Source organism: Eucalyptus grandis, chromosome 11, assembly GCF_016545825.1.
Source record: "Eucalyptus grandis isolate ANBG69807.140 chromosome 11, ASM1654582v1, whole genome shotgun sequence".
Classification (NCBI taxonomy): Eukaryota; Viridiplantae; Streptophyta; class Magnoliopsida; order Myrtales; family Myrtaceae; genus Eucalyptus; species Eucalyptus grandis.
Window position 1 is genome coordinate 13955814 of NC_052622.1, and position 21722 is coordinate 13977535.

Consider the following 21722-nt stretch of genomic DNA (forward strand, 5'->3'; position numbering starts at 1 on the left):
CGAATCTAAAGAAGAAGCAGAGCATTCTGCCTTCTTGTACGGGAACAATTACCAGATAGGAGAGCTCGTCGTCAAGCCATTTGACTAAAGGCAGGATCTACTTGATGTTTGTGAACTTGGCTCTCTCGACCTCTTTGATCAGGGAGCTGATGAAGTCTCCCTGCATCTCCACATCCCTCTTTATCTGTAACAAGACAATGAAGTTTCGTCAAGAATGGCGGAAAGGGATAGCGACATGCAAATTGAAATTTTGCCCACGGCCCCCAACCCTCACCTAAATCTTGGTGAGGCTGCTGGTGAAGACCAAAAATTAAATTCAGAGAGCGGGCATTCTTTAATGTACTATGAGAATAACGGTTTATTCTAAATCATAGAAAATCAAATTATAAATAATTACAAATTATTGTAGAACCTACTTTTTCAAAAATTTGTAACTCATATTAAATTATTATTCTCATAGTACTCAAAAACTGTTATGTTAGCAAAGTCTTTTGGACAATTGGGAGAGATTTGTGTTTGACTTTTGGTTATACAATAAAAAAATAGGGGATGCACATGGAGAAACGGGTCGGGATTGGAGTTGAAGAGTTGGAGTCGTCTTTGAAAAATACCAGATCGAGCAAATGACTCAGAGTCGTCCAAAGTCCAGAAAATGGAGCTTGACCGGAGACGATAAGTCAATTTTGCTCGTCGCCTCGCACATGATGCGTTTGTCGTTTCAAGGAAATTCTACCTAGCATAAGGTGCGGTCCACACATATATCGAGAAAAAGTCTCGTCGTTACTATGTAGTGGGATTTCTTTTTTTTGATCTTTTGTTTTGTCAATCCTTCAAATTTATTTTACAGGAGGGATGGCTTTGTTCCCACAAAAGCATGACTATCCACCATTCTTGATTTACTTGAAATGTAATCCAGCCCTAATATTTTCAAAAGACACAATTAAATCTTGAAAATTTTCAAATTGGTGTGATTGACGATTTCCCTTAGCTCCATTAAATTTGAATAATGAAATTGCTAATGTGACTATTTTATGTATTTTAAAGACATGTGCACGCACATCAGAAAGTAAATCAAAAGTTAAGAGGACAACAAGAAAAAAGGAAACTGAGAGAAAGAGATGGCCGGGAAAGCATTGCTAGGGCACCGCTGAGGCCGGATGAAAACGCTTGCTCGACCACAAGACAAGATTGCTAGTCATCACCATGAGCAGGGGAGGGCCGGCTGACCCTAGTAGAGATCGCAGGGGCCGATCAACCCTTGCGCGGTGGTGATAGAGTTGAGGCCTTACGCTCTTTTGGTCTCAAAGGTGTTGCTTCTCCAATTCACCAGGGCATTTTCAAGCCTATCCAGTTAGCTGTATGCCATTGGCAAGTTTCCCAAGTCGACTGGGCTTGGTTGAATTAGCGGTGGTCCCAGGCTCGCTTTCCAATTCCACGGACTCACCTTCCATACAATCCAAGCATAACGAGATACCTTTCCACTTCCACAAGCTCCAAGCATCATAAGAAAGCCACTCGCTTGTCAAATTGAAGGCCTTTCGAATCTAAAGACTAATTACTGGTGGCCGTGAAGGGTTTGTTCCTCTCAATGCAACTCTCATCTTTTCTCCGGTTGGACATGCCAGTGAGATTTACGTTGGGGATTGAGTGTATGATGCATCGTGTTGAGCGTTTGGGGAGAAAGAGTTTCTGTAGAAACGCTGCTGAAGGACCCATGTTGCTACGAAGGCCGGTGTTCCTCACCTATAACTCAACGAGGGTTGTCGGCATAGTTGGGGGTGGCACTGCCCCCCTAACCCAGCCTTGGCACCAGTCTCGTTACACACAGACAAAGAGAGATATTCAATATTGCAAGCGGGCATAACATCATCTCTTATTAAAAAAAGTCATATCAATATTTTCCATCACTGAAATGAGAAAAACTTTTAAAAGTACTCAATTAACTAATCAGACAAATTTTAAAACTTGATTGCACTTTTAGCTTAACGTCATTTCATGATATGCTTTAAGACTTCAAATACACTGGTCCAAAAGAATGGAGTATGGCTTGTGACTGTTTTATATTTCTTTTCCCTTTAACCTCAAGTGAGTGATGTTGCATGTAATGAATATTGACAAAACATCATTCACCAATTTTGTTTTGTCGCTATTTTGATCACCTACTATAACGCCCCAAATCTTAATCAGCTTTCTCTGCACACTTCCATCCGAGGTTCTCAATCTCATATTCTTCCCAACCTAAGCCACATTACACACCGTTGGTGAGTCTGCCACAACGCTAAGCGAGCACATCACCGACTGAGCAAGTAATTCACCACTTCTCTAAGGGATCAGAAATGTCGATAAGAGTAAATCAATTGCATATTTTATCAGCTGATGCTTTATTATATAAGGAAACTACTGGGCTGTCACCTTATTTTGCAACATCTTCCAACCTTTTCGCTATTATAGTTGATCGCACATGATCCTGTAATAAGAACGGTGGCTTGTTGGTTTATCTATCATCCAATCCACCGAATAAAACCCAGCTAAAAAGAAAGAACAGAACACTTTCCTCCTTCAATGGAATCGTGAGACTGGATTGTAGACTTGTCCACAAGGCAAGCTTTGTCAATATTTTTAGTTCCAAATGGTCGTCCCAGTAGGGTCCAAGCAAAGCCTGTAAAGGTCATGCCCAAACTTGTTAATGACTCGGAACTCCTAAAATTTTCATTTGTATAGACACAATGAGCTCGTATGAACTCTACGAGGAAACCACTTGTCTAGATCGGCCGACGATTATATCCGAACTACTCCAAATCAAGTCTCTGTTCCGACGGTTTAAATCTGCTTCGATCAGGAAACATAGATCTCACGTAAGCTCTAAAAGAAAAATCCACATTTGAGGCTAAGGACACTATCCACCCGAACGCGACCTCTAGGTCTGGCACAGTCACTTAGCAGGTTCAGGTAGATAAAGCCCAAAGAAAAATCATGAATAGTTTGTTGTTTTCTGAGTTGGCCATACTTAGGAAACTACCTCGTCCGCGAAACCTTTTGTTTCTTGGCCTACTTCCATAGATAGTGTATACTCGCCTTTGGCTCAAGTAAGCCCTTCCACATCGTTTCCTTGAACTTATGCCACAAGTTTAAAACCATTTGCTTCTTGATTTTAAGAAAATCCCGTGATTTTTATGAAAAAAATGGAGAAGAAAAATAAAAGCATAAGGGACGTTGCCAGTTGGGTTTTGATTTTTAAATGATTTCAGTTGTTTTTGTCTCGTTGGTGCACTGGGAAATTGAGACTATTGTGAGCAAAACCTGATGTTTGCTTCATGTCCATTTTTTATTTTTATTTTTTTTGAAAGTTCCCTATGAAAATGTTCGATATATTTGCACAAAACATTTCCATTTCAGATCAAAGGTTCGTCTAGCGATTTACGTTGAAGCTTGTCTTGTCCATGTTGCTTGCACTATGGCATCGGAGCTTACTTCTCCGTTTGTTTAAAGTCGCTTCAAGTATGTAGTGTTGACGAAAGTCGCAATTTATAAAATCACAGGTCGCAACCAAATCCGAAAATTATAGCATAAAAGCAATTAAATCCTACTGGACAGGTTCTTCATTGTATACCTGAAAATCTCCGCTTCCTCTTTTAGAGACGAGCCAGAAGGTTTGCCTTTCCCATTTGGCCAATCGGAGTTAGTGATGACAAGTCTGGTAAGCATGATGCCGATTCAAGACCAGCCAGTCCATGGCCCTGGAGGATGAATTGGGGCTCCATCATGCCCATAAATTACAAAGGGACATAGTGCTTTGTTTTATGCTGCACTCTCATTAATTCCTACAAGTCGCAAGAAAGTTCTTGGGATTGGAGGTTTTTCTACTACCATAACCCCTCCAAAATCTGAAATACCTGAGACATGGTTGGTCTATCACGCTCGCTGTCTTGAATGCACCAGCAAGCGACTTTGCATGCTCTGCACAATTCTTCCATCTCCACCTGTCCGTTCAATCTGCAGTCCACGAGTGGCAAGACTTCTTCTCCTCTGGCTAGTGAATTGGCTACCTGGAGCGGTAGATAATCGCGCATATCACTGTTTAGCTCCTCGATGTTTCTCTTTCCCGATATGATCTCAAAGAGCAGCTTTCCGTAGCTGAGAACGTCGACTTTCGACGTGATGGCTCCTCCCGAAATCCATTCTGGAGCAAGGTACCCTCTGGCTCCCCTCACGGTGGTAATGACGCTGCTGACTTCCCATCCCATGAGTTTTGCGAGGCAGAAATCAGCAATCTGTGGTTCGAGTTCTGAATCCAACAGCATATTCTCTGGTTTGATGTCATAGTGTAAGATGCAATCCCGACACCTTTCATGGGGGTACTCCAATCCTTTAGCAATCCGGATGGCAGTGCCGTATCTGGTTTTCCAATCGAGGTGTTGGAACCTTTCTGAAACAAATGAGCCGCTAGCGAACCATTTGCCAAGTACTCATACACTAGGAACCTTTTCACTCTTCTGCACAAAAACAGTTAGACGAACGACATTGACATGCTGTATTATTCCAATGGTTCTAACTTCTGCAAGGAACTGTTCGTTACTTTGGCTTTGGTTCATGAGTTTCTTCACTGCTATGGGAGTTGAATCTGGCAGTGCTCCCCTGAAAACAGAACTAAACCCACCTTCCCCGATTTTCTCAGAGAAGTTATTTGTTGCCTTCTTCAGAACTCGATATTCAAAATGCATCAAATGATCGTCTACTGCATAAGCAGGCCGTCTCATCTTAATAGCCACCAGCGAAATGCTAAGGACCACGAGAAAAGCTGCGGCACAACTCCAACCGCTGTTATGAAATTTGAAGTGGGTCTCCCCCGTTTCTTACTCTCTTCCGAGTCCAACGCTGTGATCCGGACATGGAAATCTCTTGAAATTGCATCATCGGCTGAATGTTCAACTACAAATTTGGCATCCGTCCATAGCAGACAGTTGGTAGTGTAAGCATAAGTACTGCAAGAACAGTTGCTCAAGCACAAGAACCTGCATGTTTCGAGGTTTTCCACCATGAAACAGAGTTTTTTGCAAGCGTGTACTAGGCATGACGAAAAATTTATCTTTCCTGTCACCACTACATTTTGACGCATTTCTCCTCTAGCAACGGCCCAGACGATCTTCCAGCTTCAGATCATATAAGTATCCAAGCAGGCAATCGCAAGGCAGTGCGTCGCTCTGATTGCAGTTCGAAGAAGCACCACAAAAGGGATATATCTCACACTCAAGGGTTGGCTGTGTCCAAAGCACCCTCCATTTCGGGGTATGCTTTGCCCATATTAATTGATTGAGCGGCCCCGTTGGTTCCAGCACGACTCTAGAAAGATTAGAAGGAGCAACTGAGGAATATATGAAGTAGGCCTCATTCTCATTCGGAAAAAAGGAGAAAAATACCACGTTTCTACCATTACTGAGCGCTGATGCCTGAATTCATCACCAGTCCAGTCGCCACTATTCCCGTAGGCTTCCGACCTTTTATATAGCGAATACTGAGCTCTTCCTTCCACTCCCGCGAATGCAGAGAACATCCCGGGAGCTGGATCATGTAAATTTCTCCATGCCACCAAAACTTTCTTGTTGGACGTAAGTATATTGAATCCAACCTTGGCACCAGGCAACCACGTATCAGTCGGATGATCGAAACTCTGTCAAGCAATAGGCACATCGGAAGTCTTCCTTAAAATGAAGACTGTCAAGGAGCACTCCTGAAGTCGAATTAGGCATGAGCGATGTCAAACCAGTCGACCAGATTTGATGCTTGGATGAAGCGAGTATGACTAAATTACCCTCCCAAAGGAGCGTCAACCCTGAAGAGAATGGGTCGGACACTGGCGGTTCCTATTCGCAACCAAAACCAGAGTCTTTTGAGGTAATCCTTTGTACCAAATGCCAATGTAGTGGTTACCAGTGTTAACCGGTGAAAAGAAGCCCATCTCAGCTGTTCCTCCTTGAGAGATTAATGTCTGGTTTCCAGAGAGAGGACTCACCGGTATCTGTGCTTATGGACAAAGAGGGGCCGAATGAAACGGAGTAAAGAAGCAGAAGATAAGGAAACATTTCGGTGTTTCTGGTTATGTAAGTGCATGGAAACACTGCATTTTTTTTTGTTCCTTAACAAAAAAAAAAAGTGTTTCTGTTCTGGCGAATTTTTGAACAAAAGAATGCGTTTGGTAAGTGTAAAAAACTGTTCTTGGAATAAAAAAGAACAGAAACATGTTTCAGAATCGCAGTCAATTTCTGTTTTCTAGAATAGAAAAAGAATGTAGAAACACGTTTGGTAAACGCAAAAAAAAAAATTCTTTTTTTTTAAAACATTTTTAATAAAGTTTAAAATTGATATTGAATTCTCATTCTTATGAAATGTTCATTAATTTTATTTGTTCATGGTTAGTGAAGACAAACATTTTTAGCATGATCATATGGCATATTTCGTAGGAAATTTTGTAATTAAAGTTTGTATAAATTTTGCTAAATGCTCATGAATTTTTTTAATTGTCGACTTCGTCCTCCTCCAAACTATCACAAAAACCCCACGTGTCATCATTTTCACATCTTTATTTCAGCAAGATTGCATATCATCTCTGAGAACACGAGCTTTCCAATGAGAGAACTCAAAACGGCCAAAATTAATTAAAGCGCCTTTTGAACAGAAAGACCACTAGTGACATTTTTGCAATAAATACGATCCATCATTTTCTTTTTGTTGCTTGAATGTTTTCTTTTTACTGTTTCATTTGGTAAATCAGAACGTAGATTAACAAAAGTATAACTTCGAAAATCAGAACCGCTGACGAGTAACTTTTGCAACGAAATATTACATTTTCATTCCGTCCGATAATTGCATTTACTAGCATCCATTGGCAAATACCCCGTACCTTAGTAAATTCTCAGAATTATTACAAAGCATAGAGCTGCAAAGGTAGATGCTGAGACATGACAAGTTAGGTAAATACTTAGATATATTAATAACCTTCTTCGCTTCACACCATTAATTAATAAATTTCACAATGACTTCCCTTTTTTTTTATGAAAGAACCAAAACGAAATTAATCATCAAAATCCGAGGACCCAATTCGTGAAAAAAATAAATAAATAAATTCAAAGACGATATCGCACAAATGGAAGAAGTTAAAGATTTCTCATGCTACTATTCCTAGCATTTTGATATATTAGTAACCATTAGGTTAGATGAACGGGGGAATCCCGTGAAAATTTGTCACAAGAGCGTTGGAGGATGATGATGCTACGCTAAAAACAACATCAAGGCAAACATGTACAAGAGGCTATTGACCTAGGAACTACAAAGTACTCGAACAGGAATGCAGTTAGCCCTCGCACTTACTTTTTCGCCTTCGACTTTTTATGCTTTATTCCCTTTGTTTTCCGGTTTTTCTCCGTCTTTTCTCAGATGCCATCTTGGCATACACCGTTTGGGATTCTTGGATGATGAGGCGCACGTGGGGATCGTCCTTGGGCATTTTGCTCAGCACAATCCTTGCAGACTTGAGGTCTCCTGAAGCCAGAAGGGCTTGATACATCCTACCGATGTTCATAAAGTAGAGACCCACGAGAATGTACTCCTTACACAGGAATTTTGACCGTTGGATCCTCAGACAATACAACCATTTGCTCCTGGATTCCTTGTAAGATTTCAGCAGCTTCACAGTCCATCAGACATTTGGCATGTTTTGGGAGTTCTATAAATTCAATAAATTGACAAGATCAGGGAGCATACCCAACACAGTAACTAGTCTAAACCAAACCTTTAAATTGACGAAAAGGTAAAGTATTATTCACACGTAGCATCATCACCAATATGCCCAATAAATTGAAAAATTCAATACAACTCTGCTCTTTGGCCAGAAGAGGAAAAACCACGACTCCACAGTCCAAAATGAACCTGCTGAAGTCCAATCTGTATGACTCTAGTAAGTCAGAAACGAAACAATCATAGAGGTTGCCAACATGCAGACCTATGCTTACAAGCATGAGTCAATGATTGGGTAAGTTTATTAACTGCTAAAGGTAGACGTAATTTGTAAGGCATCTGTCTCTCCATTCGTATTAAATGCCTTCTTGCCACCTCTTGCCAAGCCCATCTCGCTTGAACCCAAATTTTCAAATAAAAAAATTTAGGCCAATTACTGATCTCATTTGGATTTTCATACCTAAAACAAACCAATTCAAGCGAAGCTCCACACGTGTAGTTATACCCGACAGTCAGCGGTTGAAGCAACCCATAAGTAAGATATTCAATCTGCGCCGCTAAAAAAAAGGAGCACTATAGCTAAACACCTACCCTGCTCAACTCTGAGCTCCAGAGGAGGCTGTTCTTTGGGAGCGGAACTTTTGGCAGCCCTGCCAGTCTTATCTCCTTTCCCTCCTTTGCCCAAATTCACTAAGGAAAATACACAGATTGCCAGGACAAAATAATCAGCACGCAGTAAGTAGCAAATAACACATCGCAAGCAACCGAAGCCACATGGAACTGCCAAGCAATAAATCCACAGAAACAGCCCGAAAATGATGAATTCGGAGACGGACATTTTCAACAAGCTGTCTGCTTTGCTGCCAGATGAAAACCAGAAAATTCCATCCCCGAGACCTGTGCAAATAGCCGCCCACAACAAAGAAACATCACCACAAGGAAACGGAGCGAAACCCGGATAGTCACAGAACCCACATCTCCAAACCACTTATAATCAACAACCACGAAAAAGAATCAAACAACCCAAACGCTATGCAAACCTTCGGAATCAAACTGAACCTTCCTCCCCTTCTTGGGTTTCCCAGAACCATCGTCCTTGCCCTTCGCGGACGCTACACGTCAACACACACACAACCATGAAATTCTCTCAGCATAAACCCAAGAACAGCAAGAGAAGCCGATTGCCACAAAAACAAGAATGCAATCGAAAAACGAAGCAACGACGCGAGAATCGGAAGAAAGCGAAAATGGGTCGCGCTAACTTTTACCTCCGTTGGGAGTGGTGGACTTGAGCGAGGACTTGGCCGCTTTGCCGGGCAGCGAATGCCCCTTCCCTCCCTTCTCCGCCATGACCAGCCTCTGCAACACCCCAACCCAAGAAATCAATGCAAATTATAGCACGATCACGTCGAATCATGAAATGGGTGAAACCGGAACTAGCAGGCCGGAGGAGGCGAAGGGGGGCGGTGCACGAGGCGGACGTACCTGAGGGGGAAGCAGAACCGGAGCTCGAGTTCGTCTCCTTGCTCTACCGCAGATCTGGGCGAGCAACGCTCGCTCGAGGCTCGAGCGAGCCGTCCCAGATCTGTCGCGCCGAAGGGGAGCAACGCTGACCGGAGAAGGAGGAGCACCAGAAACGTACCTGGAGTCGCCGGAGTGAGGAGTCGCCGGAGAGTCAGCCGAGTGGGAGCCGCCGGAGAGATGGGAGAGACGCCGGAAAAGGAAGAACGACGAGCACGCACGAAGGAGAAGAGTTCGCCTTTGTTCCGATTTTGTTCTTTTGTTCCTTTGGTTTTTGTTCTTTTGATCCATCGAAGAAGTGTTTCTTTTCAAAAGAAACGACTTTTTTTTGTTTCTTTTTTCTGTTCCTATTTCGTTCCAGAAGCAAAAAAACAAAAAAGGAACAGAAACGCAACCAAACGCGTTTCTAAGAAACGTTTCCATGCATGCCCTTAGCAGCTCCAAGGCTTTTCGAGAACTGATAAAATCTTGATTTCTCATTAGCCAGAAGTCTTCGAGGAGTTGCTGGTCCAACAATGTTGATACATGATATTATCACGGTTGATCCATAAAATTAAACCCAAGGTTATCATACGATTTTATGGTAGTCTCATTCAACCATTCAACTCCCCTGTCATTATCTCTCATTTTGGGCTAATTCCAACTTGCCCTATATGATTTCATGGTCTTCTCAGTCAATCCCCTGTTATTTCGTTTTTCACTCGACATAGTAGACTTTGGTTTTCTGTCTCAGACCGACAGGAAGTCCATTTATCGGTTTCTTTTTGAACCTGCAAAATCCGATCCACTTGACACACATGCTCAATTTCTGCCCATTTGGCGAAGTAGAAGGCTTATTCTGTGTTTCCACCGTGGCATGCGCACGTCACAAGCCCAATTTAAGCAACCTCCCAATTAAATTAAACGTTAAGATTAAGGATGAGAGCTGAATCTTAAGGTGTAGGTTTTGGTGGGAAGGACGGAGGTTGTAATGGATCGGTGGAGATAGAGAGAGACTCATTGCTCAATGCAAACGGCATCGTGAGGGATTTGCTTAACTCACACGAAATCAGAATTTTACGCGTGAATGCTCGTGGTCATACAAGGAGAGCACCATTTGATGAAAAATCTATTTATGCCGAGACCATCTGAACTTAAGAAGACAGAGAGAGATCAAGATCGCTTCACGTTTTCACACCGCGTTCAGAAAGTGCAGGAAGTGGGGATTCCAGGTGAATCAAAGTGCAAAAAGTTATGATTTTGCGAGGAAATTGAAATTAGCCGAGAACGAAACAAAAAGTTAAACATGTTAGCCATGTGTTCGGGCAAATATGGTTGTCCCTTTCTTTCCCCCTCGAGTCCCGTCCTTCTTCAATGAGCGCAGGTACGACTTGGTTTTTGTTCCCACAAAATTTCAACACGTGTTCTCTTCTCTTTTAAGTGCAAGCATTTAGGATGATGGGGGAAGGATTAACACTGCCGCCAAAATGGACCTAAAGTTTCTCAAAGGAAACCTGGTGCCAAAAAAAAAAAAAAAGTGATAGCAAGGATAAATTACTATAATCATGAATAAGTGATGGTACTACTTTTATTTTGCATTCAATTTCTACGAGAGGGAAAAAATCACACAAAATCGCAATCTTGTTATTGTGCTCATATTTGTAACTACTAGAAATTGTTTGTAGACTTGAAGAAGGTGAGAACATTTCAGGTTCATTCTCCATCAGCATCATCAACTGGCGTCTCTATTGAATACAAAATTGGTTTTGAGGGAAGTTGTAGATTGATCTCTCCTTCTAGCATATTAAGGATCTAACCCATCGATGGGTGATCATTAGGGCTCAATTGTATACACCAAAATACAACAATAATCATCTTCCTCATTATTTCTCTTTCCTCTTCTTTTGCACGTATGGCTTTCATTAATGTATATTTTATATGTATTATAGAGTATTTATGCAATTATGCTTTTATCGATACACTTTCTGCATTTAAGCACTCCTATAAATATATATCATTCGACCTTAATTGGGGTCTAACTACCATAAACACTTTGTCATTATTTTCTCTCTGACTCTGACCATCACCATAGAAACACAGTAGGAAAATGCATCAAATTCTTCAACATCTCTACCCCAAATCAATACTTCCCTTTGCTCCAATTATTACCTCAATAATGTCCGATACATCTCTATATTTTTCTTCATCTCTACCTCTTTACTCATTATCTACTCTTTCTGTTAATCCCAATTCCCCATTGCCTCCATGCAATGTTGCACCTAATTTCACCTCTTCTTCCATTTTCTATGCTGCCTCGATCTTTGCTGCTATTGCCATTGCTGCTCCAATTATGGTTATACAATCATCCTCGTCATCTATTTTTCTTCCCAATATCACAAGTCTCGTCTCTATCAAACTTGATGTAGACAATTATCTTTTGTGGAAATCTTAGTTTGAATCTATTTTAGTTTGCAACGATTTGCTAGACTATGTGGATGGTTCTTTTCCATGTTTGCCAAAACTTATCAAAGATTAAAACGGCGCTACAATTGTCAATACCTCCTATTCCACCTAGGTAAAGACAAATTAATGCATTCACGGTTTGATCAATTCAATCCTTATAGTTGAGATTTTCTGTGAAGTTCACGATCTTCAGACATCTCAAGAGATTTGGTTGGCTCTAGGACAACGTTTTATTGATTACTATGCAGCCAAGGAAATTGGTCTAAAACTTGATTTTCAAAATGCTATGAAAAAACTAGGTATGAGTTAACAATTTCTCGAGCAAATATGTATTAAGGATGGTAACTAATGTTACATTTGCATACTATATTTGACAATCAATAGTAGTAAATATTCAACGCATCCCATCTCATATTTAATATATTTTTGAACCTAAAGATTTCTTCTAGTGAATTTTCTGGCCCCATCACGACCTAAAATATTGTAAATCAACAAGTTTTACTTTCCAGAGATTCTGAATGTTTTACATAATTTTCGTTTTGAGAATTAAAAACTTTTTGTGACTACACTTGATTAAATTATGAGGTAGGATTAACGTATCCTGGCCTCCGCATTGGAAGCACACCATTAACATTTCGGTGGGCTTTTACTCCCCATTTTGGGAACTCTTGATATAAGAGAAAAGATGAGGTACTTTAAGCTAATATAAAAAACTTTTGGAAGGAACTAAACACAATTTTCTTATAGTCCGTAAAAACCCAGATGTTCAATGTTGACTTAGCACAAACTAATTATATATATATATATATATATATATATATATATATATATTTCCGGAAAGCACAAACTTAAGCTTCATTCGTTTCATAGAAAATGTGACGTTTTTGAAAAATATTTTCTAGAAACCGTATATTTCTGGCATTTAGCTAAAATCTGAAAATGAAATGAAAAATACTGTCCATCATGGTATGAAAAATATGATTATCCTCCGTTCACTTCTTTTGATAATTTTTTATTTTTTTATTTTTCTCTCTTTAAAAATATAATTTTAAATTCTTTTTTTCTTTCTTTTTCTTTTCCTCAGCTGCCGATCAGTAGCCTTCGTCATGGTGGTGATTAGTTGAAGAAGAAAAAAAAAAGCTAAAAAAAAGTCGAATTTAAAAAAGAATAAAAATAAAATAAATTGCGAAAGAAAGGAGAGGGGAAAATGATTTCCTCTCTTCAAAAAATGAAAATCATTTTCTTCACTTTTGACAATGTTTTTGCCATTAACAAAAGATATTTTCCTTGACTTATTTATTTTGCATTAATCGAACATCGAAAATTTGAAAAATATTTTCTTTGAAGTAATTTTCCTCGAAAAGAACGAAGCATTTTATGGGTTCTATACTGCAAGTTTCAACTGTCATTCTGTGAATAGGAATAAAACACAACATGATGTGGTCGCTAGTCATTTTCTCCCGGAGAATGATGATTGTATTCACATTTAACCAATCATTTGCATGTCATCTTAATCCCCCCGAGGGTTAATTCGTTTTATTCGGTTTTGATTACTCAATCATGATGGTCTCGACTTCTACAAACATCACTTGCATCTGTTGCTTTGATTTTTCTTACCAGTCAATAACAGTCCGTTTCGACCAAAGAAAAAAAAATTCACAGTCCGTCGCTTTTGAGGCTCAAGAGCTATAGCTAGAAACAAATATTAGCATATTGATCGGGTAAAGTACCTCAATGGAAAGGCATACTTACAGTAGTCATAGGATGTGCATCGACTTCCAAGGTATCGTAAGCCTAAGAAGCAAAGGTCATATGTTTTCATCTGCGGCACCGAGTAGGTGAAATTAAACCCATCGGCCATTGCATTGTGAATGTCGTTGTAGGAGATCGTGGGATTCTCATACGAAAACGCTTTATACAATAAGTATTCTGCTGCGTATATTGACCTGGTTATGGTGCAAGAATCCTCAATATTCGATGCCCATGCGAAGATGACGGCGTGTGAATAATACCCTTCCGTAAGTATACACGGTTCGGTGTTGATATATAAACGAGATCTCACTTGCTTTGAGAAAGATACAATAGTCACTTTGGTCCCATAGGAGCTGAAGAACCGTTCATGATCTTCATCGCTGAAATTAGGGGGCATTAACTAGTGGAGAGGAAGGGAGGAATAGTTGCCCTCTTGCAGCCCGACATCCACCACTTCCATATGCCCAGAATCCCAATCAATGGAACCCCTATAACTATAAGGGCATATCGATTTCACAAGATATCGACCACCAGACAAAGATAGCATTGTGCGGTTATCTTCACATGCTAATTCAAACCTCCAATCACTGCATCCTTTCAAGTCATCCTTCAATCAAAATGGATAATGTATGTTACCGACCTCACCACGTGTTGAAGGGGTGCATGGGTGATTGTTCCTGGCATAGCAACTAATCACAGCTTGTATTATGAGAAGAAGGAGCAATGGGAAAGGCTCCATTTTTGGGACCTGATGTTGAGAGACTTTGTGCAATGCAGAGAGCTTTTTGTTTGGCTTTGGTTATTTGGTGCGGAGGTGCGACAGATAAGGGGATGCAATTAGAGAGACGTACCGTGAATGAATTGGAAGAGTAGGAGTAGGTCTTTTGGAAAGCCCAGGTCAGGCAAATGACCGGCCAGAGCCGCCCAAAGTCAAGAAATTGGAGCTTCCTATGTGGTTTGGATTGATAATGCGGATAAAAGTCATATCAACGGTATTATGTAAATTTCGCTGGAAGGCCCACGTCTTTGTTGGTTGAGATAATCCTGGTCTGTATACTCTATAAATCATAAATTATTATATTTTATTTGATCATACAATCTTTTTCTCTTACCACTCTGTTGATTGGTGGATTTTAATCATGGACATAACACAAGTTAATTTAACATATAATTGATGTCCACAACTTGTGACCCACTATTCACAAGGATGGTTGGATAAAGTTTTCTTTTGATCGAGGAGGATTGAAAATATAGACCTAATTACAATCATACATTTTCAAAAATATATGAATATAGGCACAATAGGCCACTGAAAATAATGTGCTGAAAATTTCATTTTCAAATGTTTATTTTCAAAGTGGGTTATTTTTCTTGAAAAGATTAAGTAATGTCACCACCAGAGAAGTTAGATATCCGTTCTTCGCACTATACATGCATTTCATGATGTTTCGAGGAAATTCTCATTACAAGTGACTTCTCCTTTTTCCTTACGTAACATTCGGTCTATGTCATATACCAAGAAAGTCTCATTATTGCCCCCAGATGGAAATGCTTTGTCGATCCTACAAATTTAATTTACGAGCAAAAAAGAGCAATGGCTTTGCTCCTGTCAAAAGCATGATTTATGGGTGTTCTTGATTTGCTTAAATATAGAATTAAGTTTCAAAATTATGCAATCAAATCCTAAAAATTGTCATATTGGTGTGATCGACAATTTTCGTTAATTTCATCAAATTTGGGTAATGAAAATCTTGACTAAACACTTTTTCTGTGAACTGAATGCTAAAATATAAAAAAGCCAAAAATATTGGCAGCTTTCAAACAAGCCACTTAGAACTTCGATTCTCTGAGAGGAAAAGTCCGTTCTTCGGACTGAAGATTTAATGAATTCACACATATTCTTCTTCAATCCTTCACTGCATGCTGCTTGCCAAATTGTTGCATGTGGAATGAGTCATTTTAAAGTTAATGTATTTCGACTCGACATCTTTAGATCGTTCTCAATAGCATATCGGGATTGATGACTTGCGCGAGTTTTTCTTGTTCGAGTTGTGAAGCCGTACCCAATTGAATCTCATCCTAAGTTTCTTCAACAAAAAGATGAAAGTCGGAAATTCAAACATCACTTCTTAAGAACACACAACTAGTACATATGGATATATACCTGCAGCATGTCAAGTATAGGTATAAAACAAGGCCTTAGAACTGAAAAGCTTCACCATTTTTACAGTACACACTGATATGTGGCTTCATTAAAATCTACGCGGTAGGATAAGAGGCCTTCATCGCGATGCCGCAGAGGCCTTCCTTCGCACTGACGTCTCTCTGCATCCTTATGTATCCTTTCTCGCCCCATTCCTCGCCCCACGAGTTCTTCACCAGCCAAAATTTGGTGCCATCATCACTTGTCCCGTATCCGACGGCGGTAACACCGTGGTCCAATTCGGTCCCACAAGCCCCGGTGAACACACCGCTAGAGTAGAATTGGAAATCGAATCCTCCGGCATCGATGGCCACGGAAACTGGCTGGTTAGCAACTGCCTTTAGCAATGCCCCCTCGCTGTTGGCGGGAACGTCTTCATATCCCTTTATGATCACGGCACGGTTGGATTCCGATTTGACATTGCATTTGCCGTCCGTGCCCTTGTAGGGATAGTTCGTCTCGGTTGTGAGGCCGTGCTTCTCAACAAATTGGAATGCGCTATCCATCCAACCGCCTTCGCATCCCTGGTCCTGGCCACCGACGTCGCAGTCGACCAACTCTTGCTCGGAAAGAGAAATCAGCTTACCCGTGGTTATTTCATTGATTCCTTCCACAGCTGCCACGGCTGAAAAAGCCCAGCAACATCCTACATTTTTGCAACGGAAACAGGACACTCAAATCAGAACAACAGACATTCTTGGAGAAGATACTATGACAACATTAGGGGTTTTAACATCTTGTCTCTAAGAATCTCGAATAGATTGATGAAGGCAATTCATGAACTAGTCTCTATCAACTTACCACATTGGCCTTGGTTCTTAACCGGTGTCACAGCTCCTTTCTTTCTCCAGTCCATGCTAGAAGGTACCGTGGTGATGTTTTCGTACCTGAAAGAGGCGGCCTCGGTGGCGCACATGTGTGACTTGAATCGGTTCCTTGCCTTGAATTCTTCATTCGTGAGGTCGGCGAAGTGATTGACGCCGAGCCTGTAAGGCTTGTCGTTTGCCTGATTGAACGACTCGATTGCTTGCACATTTGCCTTAAATATCTCGAAACGGCTTTGCCTTTCTTCCACATCCTTGTACACACGCCCGTAACGGGCCATCCATTGCCCATGCATCTCGTACACGGGATCGTCTCGCTGGAGGGTGCGACCGGCGGCTTGATGAGCCCAAGCTCCCAAAAGGAAGACCAAAGGCACCAGAATGAAATATTGGTTTCTAAACGATCCCATGACTTGGCTAGCAATGTTAGGAGTGAAGGAGAACAGCTAAGTGAATCAGTTTGGGAGCACACAGAATCCTAAGATTGCACCTCAAATTTATAGGCCCAATGTTTTGGATCGTACGACGAATTCGGACGTGGATTCATCGACTTGCCTGATAATCTATCCTGATGGGTGCATCGAATTAATCGGATGAATTAGCTTTAATTAAGAGAAGCAGTAATCAATCGTCAACGTGCCAGAGAGGATGTTCCGAGATAGACTTAGCTTGTGAGATTCATGTCTGGAGGCTTACTTTGTTTTTGTGCGAGGGCTGGTAATTTGGACTGTGTGCTTTTATTTCAGCGTGCTTTTATTGTCTTTTTGGGCCAATTCGTATCGTGTTCAGTCACTACAATAATTTGTCACATCAAACGAAGCAAACGATGACTTTTGAGAGGACGATAGACATTCATCAGCATAAACTCGGATGACTTTCCAATTATCGAATATGTGATACTGAGGTGCAATGCTTTGCTCGGCTACAATGTATTTACAAAGGAATAAGATTTTTCACAACATAAGTTGTCCCACCCTAAAGGGGAAATATTCTTAGTCTTTTTAAGAGCCTCTTGACCATCTCATCAAACGAAGGTATTGAACTTCTTTTATGTGCTTAGTGATCCCACCCTAAAAGGGAAAATTTTCTTAGATTTTTTGGGAAAAATTATTTCTCACACCATCACGCAATTACCACACCATAATGTTATCCCCTCTTGTCACGACTGTGGCCCCCCTCCCTCTCTCAAACTGACAATTTGGTTATAAAACACATGGTGGTTTCACCATAGGTAAATTAATTTAAATTCAAAATGTTATTATGCAAATAAACTTGATAAATCAATGTTTTCACCAAAAAAACTTGATAAATTAATGCAAAAATGGTATTTATAAATTATAAAAATATTAGTAATCCCATAAAAATGTTGCTATACCAATAAGTTATTTGAAAAAAAATTGGAATAGTTTTTTTCTTACCAATAGCTTTTAAAATTAACATATATATATTAATATAGTTTGGTGGGTAATTTATTGAGATATACTAGCACGAAAAAGATCGGTATTTGCAGGCAGGAGACAAAAGAGTTCTATGCAAACCCAAATAATATTTCAGGTTGAGAATTTCATTTAAGAGTTAGATAATTCAGATATAATAAAATTTAATCAGTTAGTACAAAATTGGTAATTTACAAACTATAAAAAAATTAGTTAGTTTCATTAAAAGTATTAGTAAGTTGTCTAGTTTCCCGGAGAAAAAAAGTTTACCGACAATTTTTTTTATCGGATAGTTTTTTTTTTTTTTATATTTACCAACACTTATTGAAATATAATTAGTACGGAAAAACATTGGTATTTTGGGGTAGGGGACGATGGAATTCTGCATAAGAAATTACCAAAAAAGTCCCAAACTTTTATCATTTTTCAAGTCAGTCATAAACTTTCTTTTTTCCAATTCAATCCTAAAACTTTTGTAATTGTGTCGATTCATTCCATTTGGCCAATTTTGGTTGGCTAGTGTTGACATGGATACCGATCATTCGGTTGATACGATATTGACAATATTTTAATAATATTTTAATTTTTTCAAATTTTTATTCATTTATTCATTTTTTTCTTGTTATGATTTTCTTAACTTTCTCCTCCTTCCTCTAGCCATGTTGGTGACCAGCCCAAGGCAGGGCCAGGGAGTCCTTGGGGAAGCTCGGTTGTGGCTAAGTGACCTTGCCTAGGCTGCATGCTAAGCTAGCAAGGCTCACCTCGCCGCAGGCTATGAAAGGTCATAGCCTCGGCGAGGTGAGCCTTGCTAGCCATGGGCAGATCGCGACTTTACCCAGTCATGGCGAGGGTGGCCTCATCATCATTAGGTGAGGCTCACCCTCGCTAGTAGCCTGGCGAGGGTGAGCCTCACCATTGGCGACGCCTTGCCAATAGTTGTCATTGTTGGCCAGAGGAAGGAGTAAGGAGGAAAAAGAGAGAGAGAGAAAATGAAAATGTAAAAAGAAAAAAATTAAAAAATTGAAAAAATAAAATATTATTAAAATATTGTCCATGTTAACATCAATCGGTTAGCTAGCGTCGATCAGTCAAAATTGGTCAAATAGCCTGAATTGGCACAATTGTACATTTAGGACTAAATTAGTTTCCAAAAAAGGTTTAGGACTGAATTGAAAAAATCATAATAAGTTTAGGATTGTTTTGACAATTTTCCCAATTCTGCACAGACATTGACACACACCCAAGTACGATTCGGAGTGAATACTAAGCTCAGGAGCTTAGTTGGATTTGGTTTCAGAATTCTCAAATAATTAGAGATTTTCAAATAGGAAATTTCATAGTATTTTTACCTTCAAATCACACATACAGGTGAAACTTAGAAGCAGCCAGACGCTGTACGCAATAAACATAGAAAGCGGGAAATCTCGAGTCTTTACATCACACGAGCTCATCTCCAGTGTCGTGAATTCAGACTCATGCAGTAGGATAAGATGCCTTCATTGCTATGCCGCAGAGGCCTTCCTTGGCGGTAACATCTCTCTGCATCCTTATGTACCCTTCCTCCCCCCATTCCGCGCCCCACGAGTTCTTCACCAACCAATACTTGGTACTGTTGTCGCTGGTCCCGTACCCGACGGCGGTGACACCATGGTCCAAATCTGTCCCACAGGCTCCGGTGAACACGCCGCTGGAGTAGAATTGGAACTCAAATCCTCCGGCATCGATGGCCACAGAAACCGGCTGGTTAGCGACAGCTTTCAGCAACGCCTCCTCGCTATTGGCAGGAACGTCTTCGTATCCCTTTATGGTCACGGCACGGTTGGATTCCCGTTTTGCATTGCACTTACCGTCCGTGCCTGTGTAGGGGTAATTCATCTCAGTAGTGAGGCCGTGCTTCTCGACGAATTGGAACGCGCTATCCATCCAACCGCCTTCGCATCCTTGGTCCTAGCTGCGGACGTCGCAGTCGACCAATTCTTGCTCGGAAAGGGAAATCAACTTACCTGTGGTTATTTCATGGACTCCTTCCACCGCTGCCACGGCTGAAAAAGCCCAACAACATCCTACATATGAATGGAAAATCGAGTTAAAAGATGAATTTGTTGGAGCTGCCATAAGAATCATAGGCAGTTTGACTACATATTGACTCAACAAATGGTCAAATAGCATCAATAGATTCGATCAGTTTACCACATTGGCCTTGGTTCTTAACAGGGGTCACGGCTCCTTTCTTTCTCCAATCCATGCTGGAAGGCACCGCGGTGCCATTTCCGTACTTGAAAGACGCGGCCTCGGCGGAGCACACGTGTGACTTGAATCGGTTCCTCGCCTTGAATTCTTCATTCGTGAGGTCGGCAAACTGATTGACGCTTAGCTTGTAAGGCTTGCCACTTCCCCGATTAAACGACTCAATCAGTCGTGTGTTTGCCTTGAATATCTGGAAACGGCTTTGCCTCTCGTCCATGTCCGTGCACACACGCCCGTAACGGGCCATCCATTGCTCGTGCATCTCGTACATGGGATCGTCTTGCTGGAGGGTGCGACCCGCGGCTTGGCAAGTCCAAGCTCCCAAAAGGAAGATCAGAGTCACTAGGATGCAGCATCGGTTTCTCAACGATGCCATGGCTTCCCAAGGAATGTTGGGAGTAAGAGATGGAGAAGAGCTAAGGGAGAAAAGTTTGTGAGCACACAGTCCTAGATTCGCACCTCAGATTTATAGTCCTCATGTCTTGGACCCGTACGAAGAATAGCGGTGGATTCATCAACTTGACTGATAATCCGTCCTGATGGGCACATCAGATTATATTTGAATTCGTTTCCATTTACGTGCCGGAGGGAATGTTCTGCGATGGACTCGGCTCGTGAGATTCATGTCACGGAAAGCTCAAAGCTTCTGTTTGTGGGCTGACATATAGGACTATCTGCTTCAGTCGTAACGTGTTCTTATCGCTCGTTCTTGGCCAAACTCGTAGCATGACGTCAAATCTGATCAGTACAAAACTACAGACGATGACCTTTCGCGCTGGAGTTGCATGGGCGTGCATGTGAGTATTTAAAACGGCGGAATGGAGGATGAGGCTGCTTGAGTGTCTTGCTTCTCCACCTCTACTTAGTCCCAAAAAAATATAATGAAATTATTTCTAATTTACTGTCGAGGTAAAAAAAATTGTGGAATTTCCACATGTGCCTATATATAGCCCTTTGTGCGTCTATAATCGATCTGTAGGTTGAAAGGATTTTTGCGGCATACAAAGTTAATGGGATAATTACCGGAAGAGTCGTAAGTTTATTGTATGGATGCCATTTCAATCTTAAACTTTTTAATTTGACTAATTTAGCTTAAAACTTTTTAATGATTGGCCAATATAATTTTTTTAAACAATTTTAGTTGAAAATTGCTGACAAAAACGTCGGTTGTCCTACATTAGTGGCACGGTTGGCATTTATGTTAGTAATTTCTGGTCAAAATTAGTTAGATAGACTCGATTAATAAAATCTGAAAATGTTCAAGACTGAATTGGCAAAATTAAAAGTTTTAGGATTGAATTAGTAAAAGTGAACTCAAGAGTTTGATTTCCCACCTTTTTAGGTATTGGCGAAGATGACGTTTAGTTCAGGCGTGGGGTTTGACTCTCATGCTATGTAAAGATGGAGGACAGAAGTCTGAGAGTAAGTTGAGAGTTAGAGTAATATAGACAAAAGGAAATGATAACATCCTAAACTTATACTCAAAAGAGGGATGGCTAAACCAGTCTCTAAATCTGGAAAAACTGTCGATAAGTACCATCCGGCATCCGCGACGAGCGATTTCAC

General features: G+C 40.6%; 4 protein-coding genes across 4 annotated transcripts; all 4 read right to left on the reverse strand.

Annotated features, from left to right (window-relative positions):
- Nucleotides 1-97: 97 nt before the first annotated feature.
- Nucleotides 98-7561, reverse strand: LOC120289754 (G-type lectin S-receptor-like serine/threonine-protein kinase At2g19130). The gene is made up of 6 exons (XM_039305097.1): nt 7436-7561; nt 5418-5668; nt 4858-4982; nt 4577-4798; nt 3894-4426; nt 98-184 (listed from the first exon to the last, which is right to left on the reverse strand). The coding sequence occupies exons 1-6, from the start codon at nt 7559-7561 to the stop codon at nt 98-100; spliced, it is 1344 nt and encodes a 447-aa protein (XP_039161031.1).
- On the reverse strand, nt 7183-9460 carry LOC104452609. The gene is made up of 5 exons (XM_010067100.3): nt 9217-9460; nt 9000-9090; nt 8772-8843; nt 8323-8628; nt 7183-7720 (listed from the first exon to the last, which is right to left on the reverse strand). The coding sequence occupies exons 2-5, from the start codon at nt 9079-9081 to the stop codon at nt 7605-7607; spliced, it is 576 nt and encodes a 191-aa protein (XP_010065402.2). The 5' UTR covers nt 9082-9090; nt 9217-9460; the 3' UTR covers nt 7183-7604.
- Nucleotides 9461-15702: 6242 nt separating this feature from the next.
- Nucleotides 15703-16900, reverse strand: LOC120289334 (senescence-specific cysteine protease SAG39-like). Its single transcript, XM_039304076.1, has 2 exons — nt 16451-16900; nt 15703-16295 (listed from the first exon to the last, which is right to left on the reverse strand). Exons 1-2 carry the CDS (start codon nt 16881-16883, stop codon nt 15706-15708), a joined length of 1023 nt encoding a protein of 340 aa, XP_039160010.1. The 5' UTR covers nt 16884-16900; the 3' UTR covers nt 15703-15705.
- A 2482-nt stretch (nt 16901-19382) lies between these two features.
- LOC104427273 (senescence-specific cysteine protease SAG39) lies at nt 19383-20532 on the reverse strand. Its single transcript, XM_010040387.2, is given in 2 exon segments — nt 19383-19972; nt 20100-20532. Coding segments are annotated over 2 exon segments (1023 nt in total).
- Nucleotides 20533-21722: the final 1190 nt, after the last annotated feature.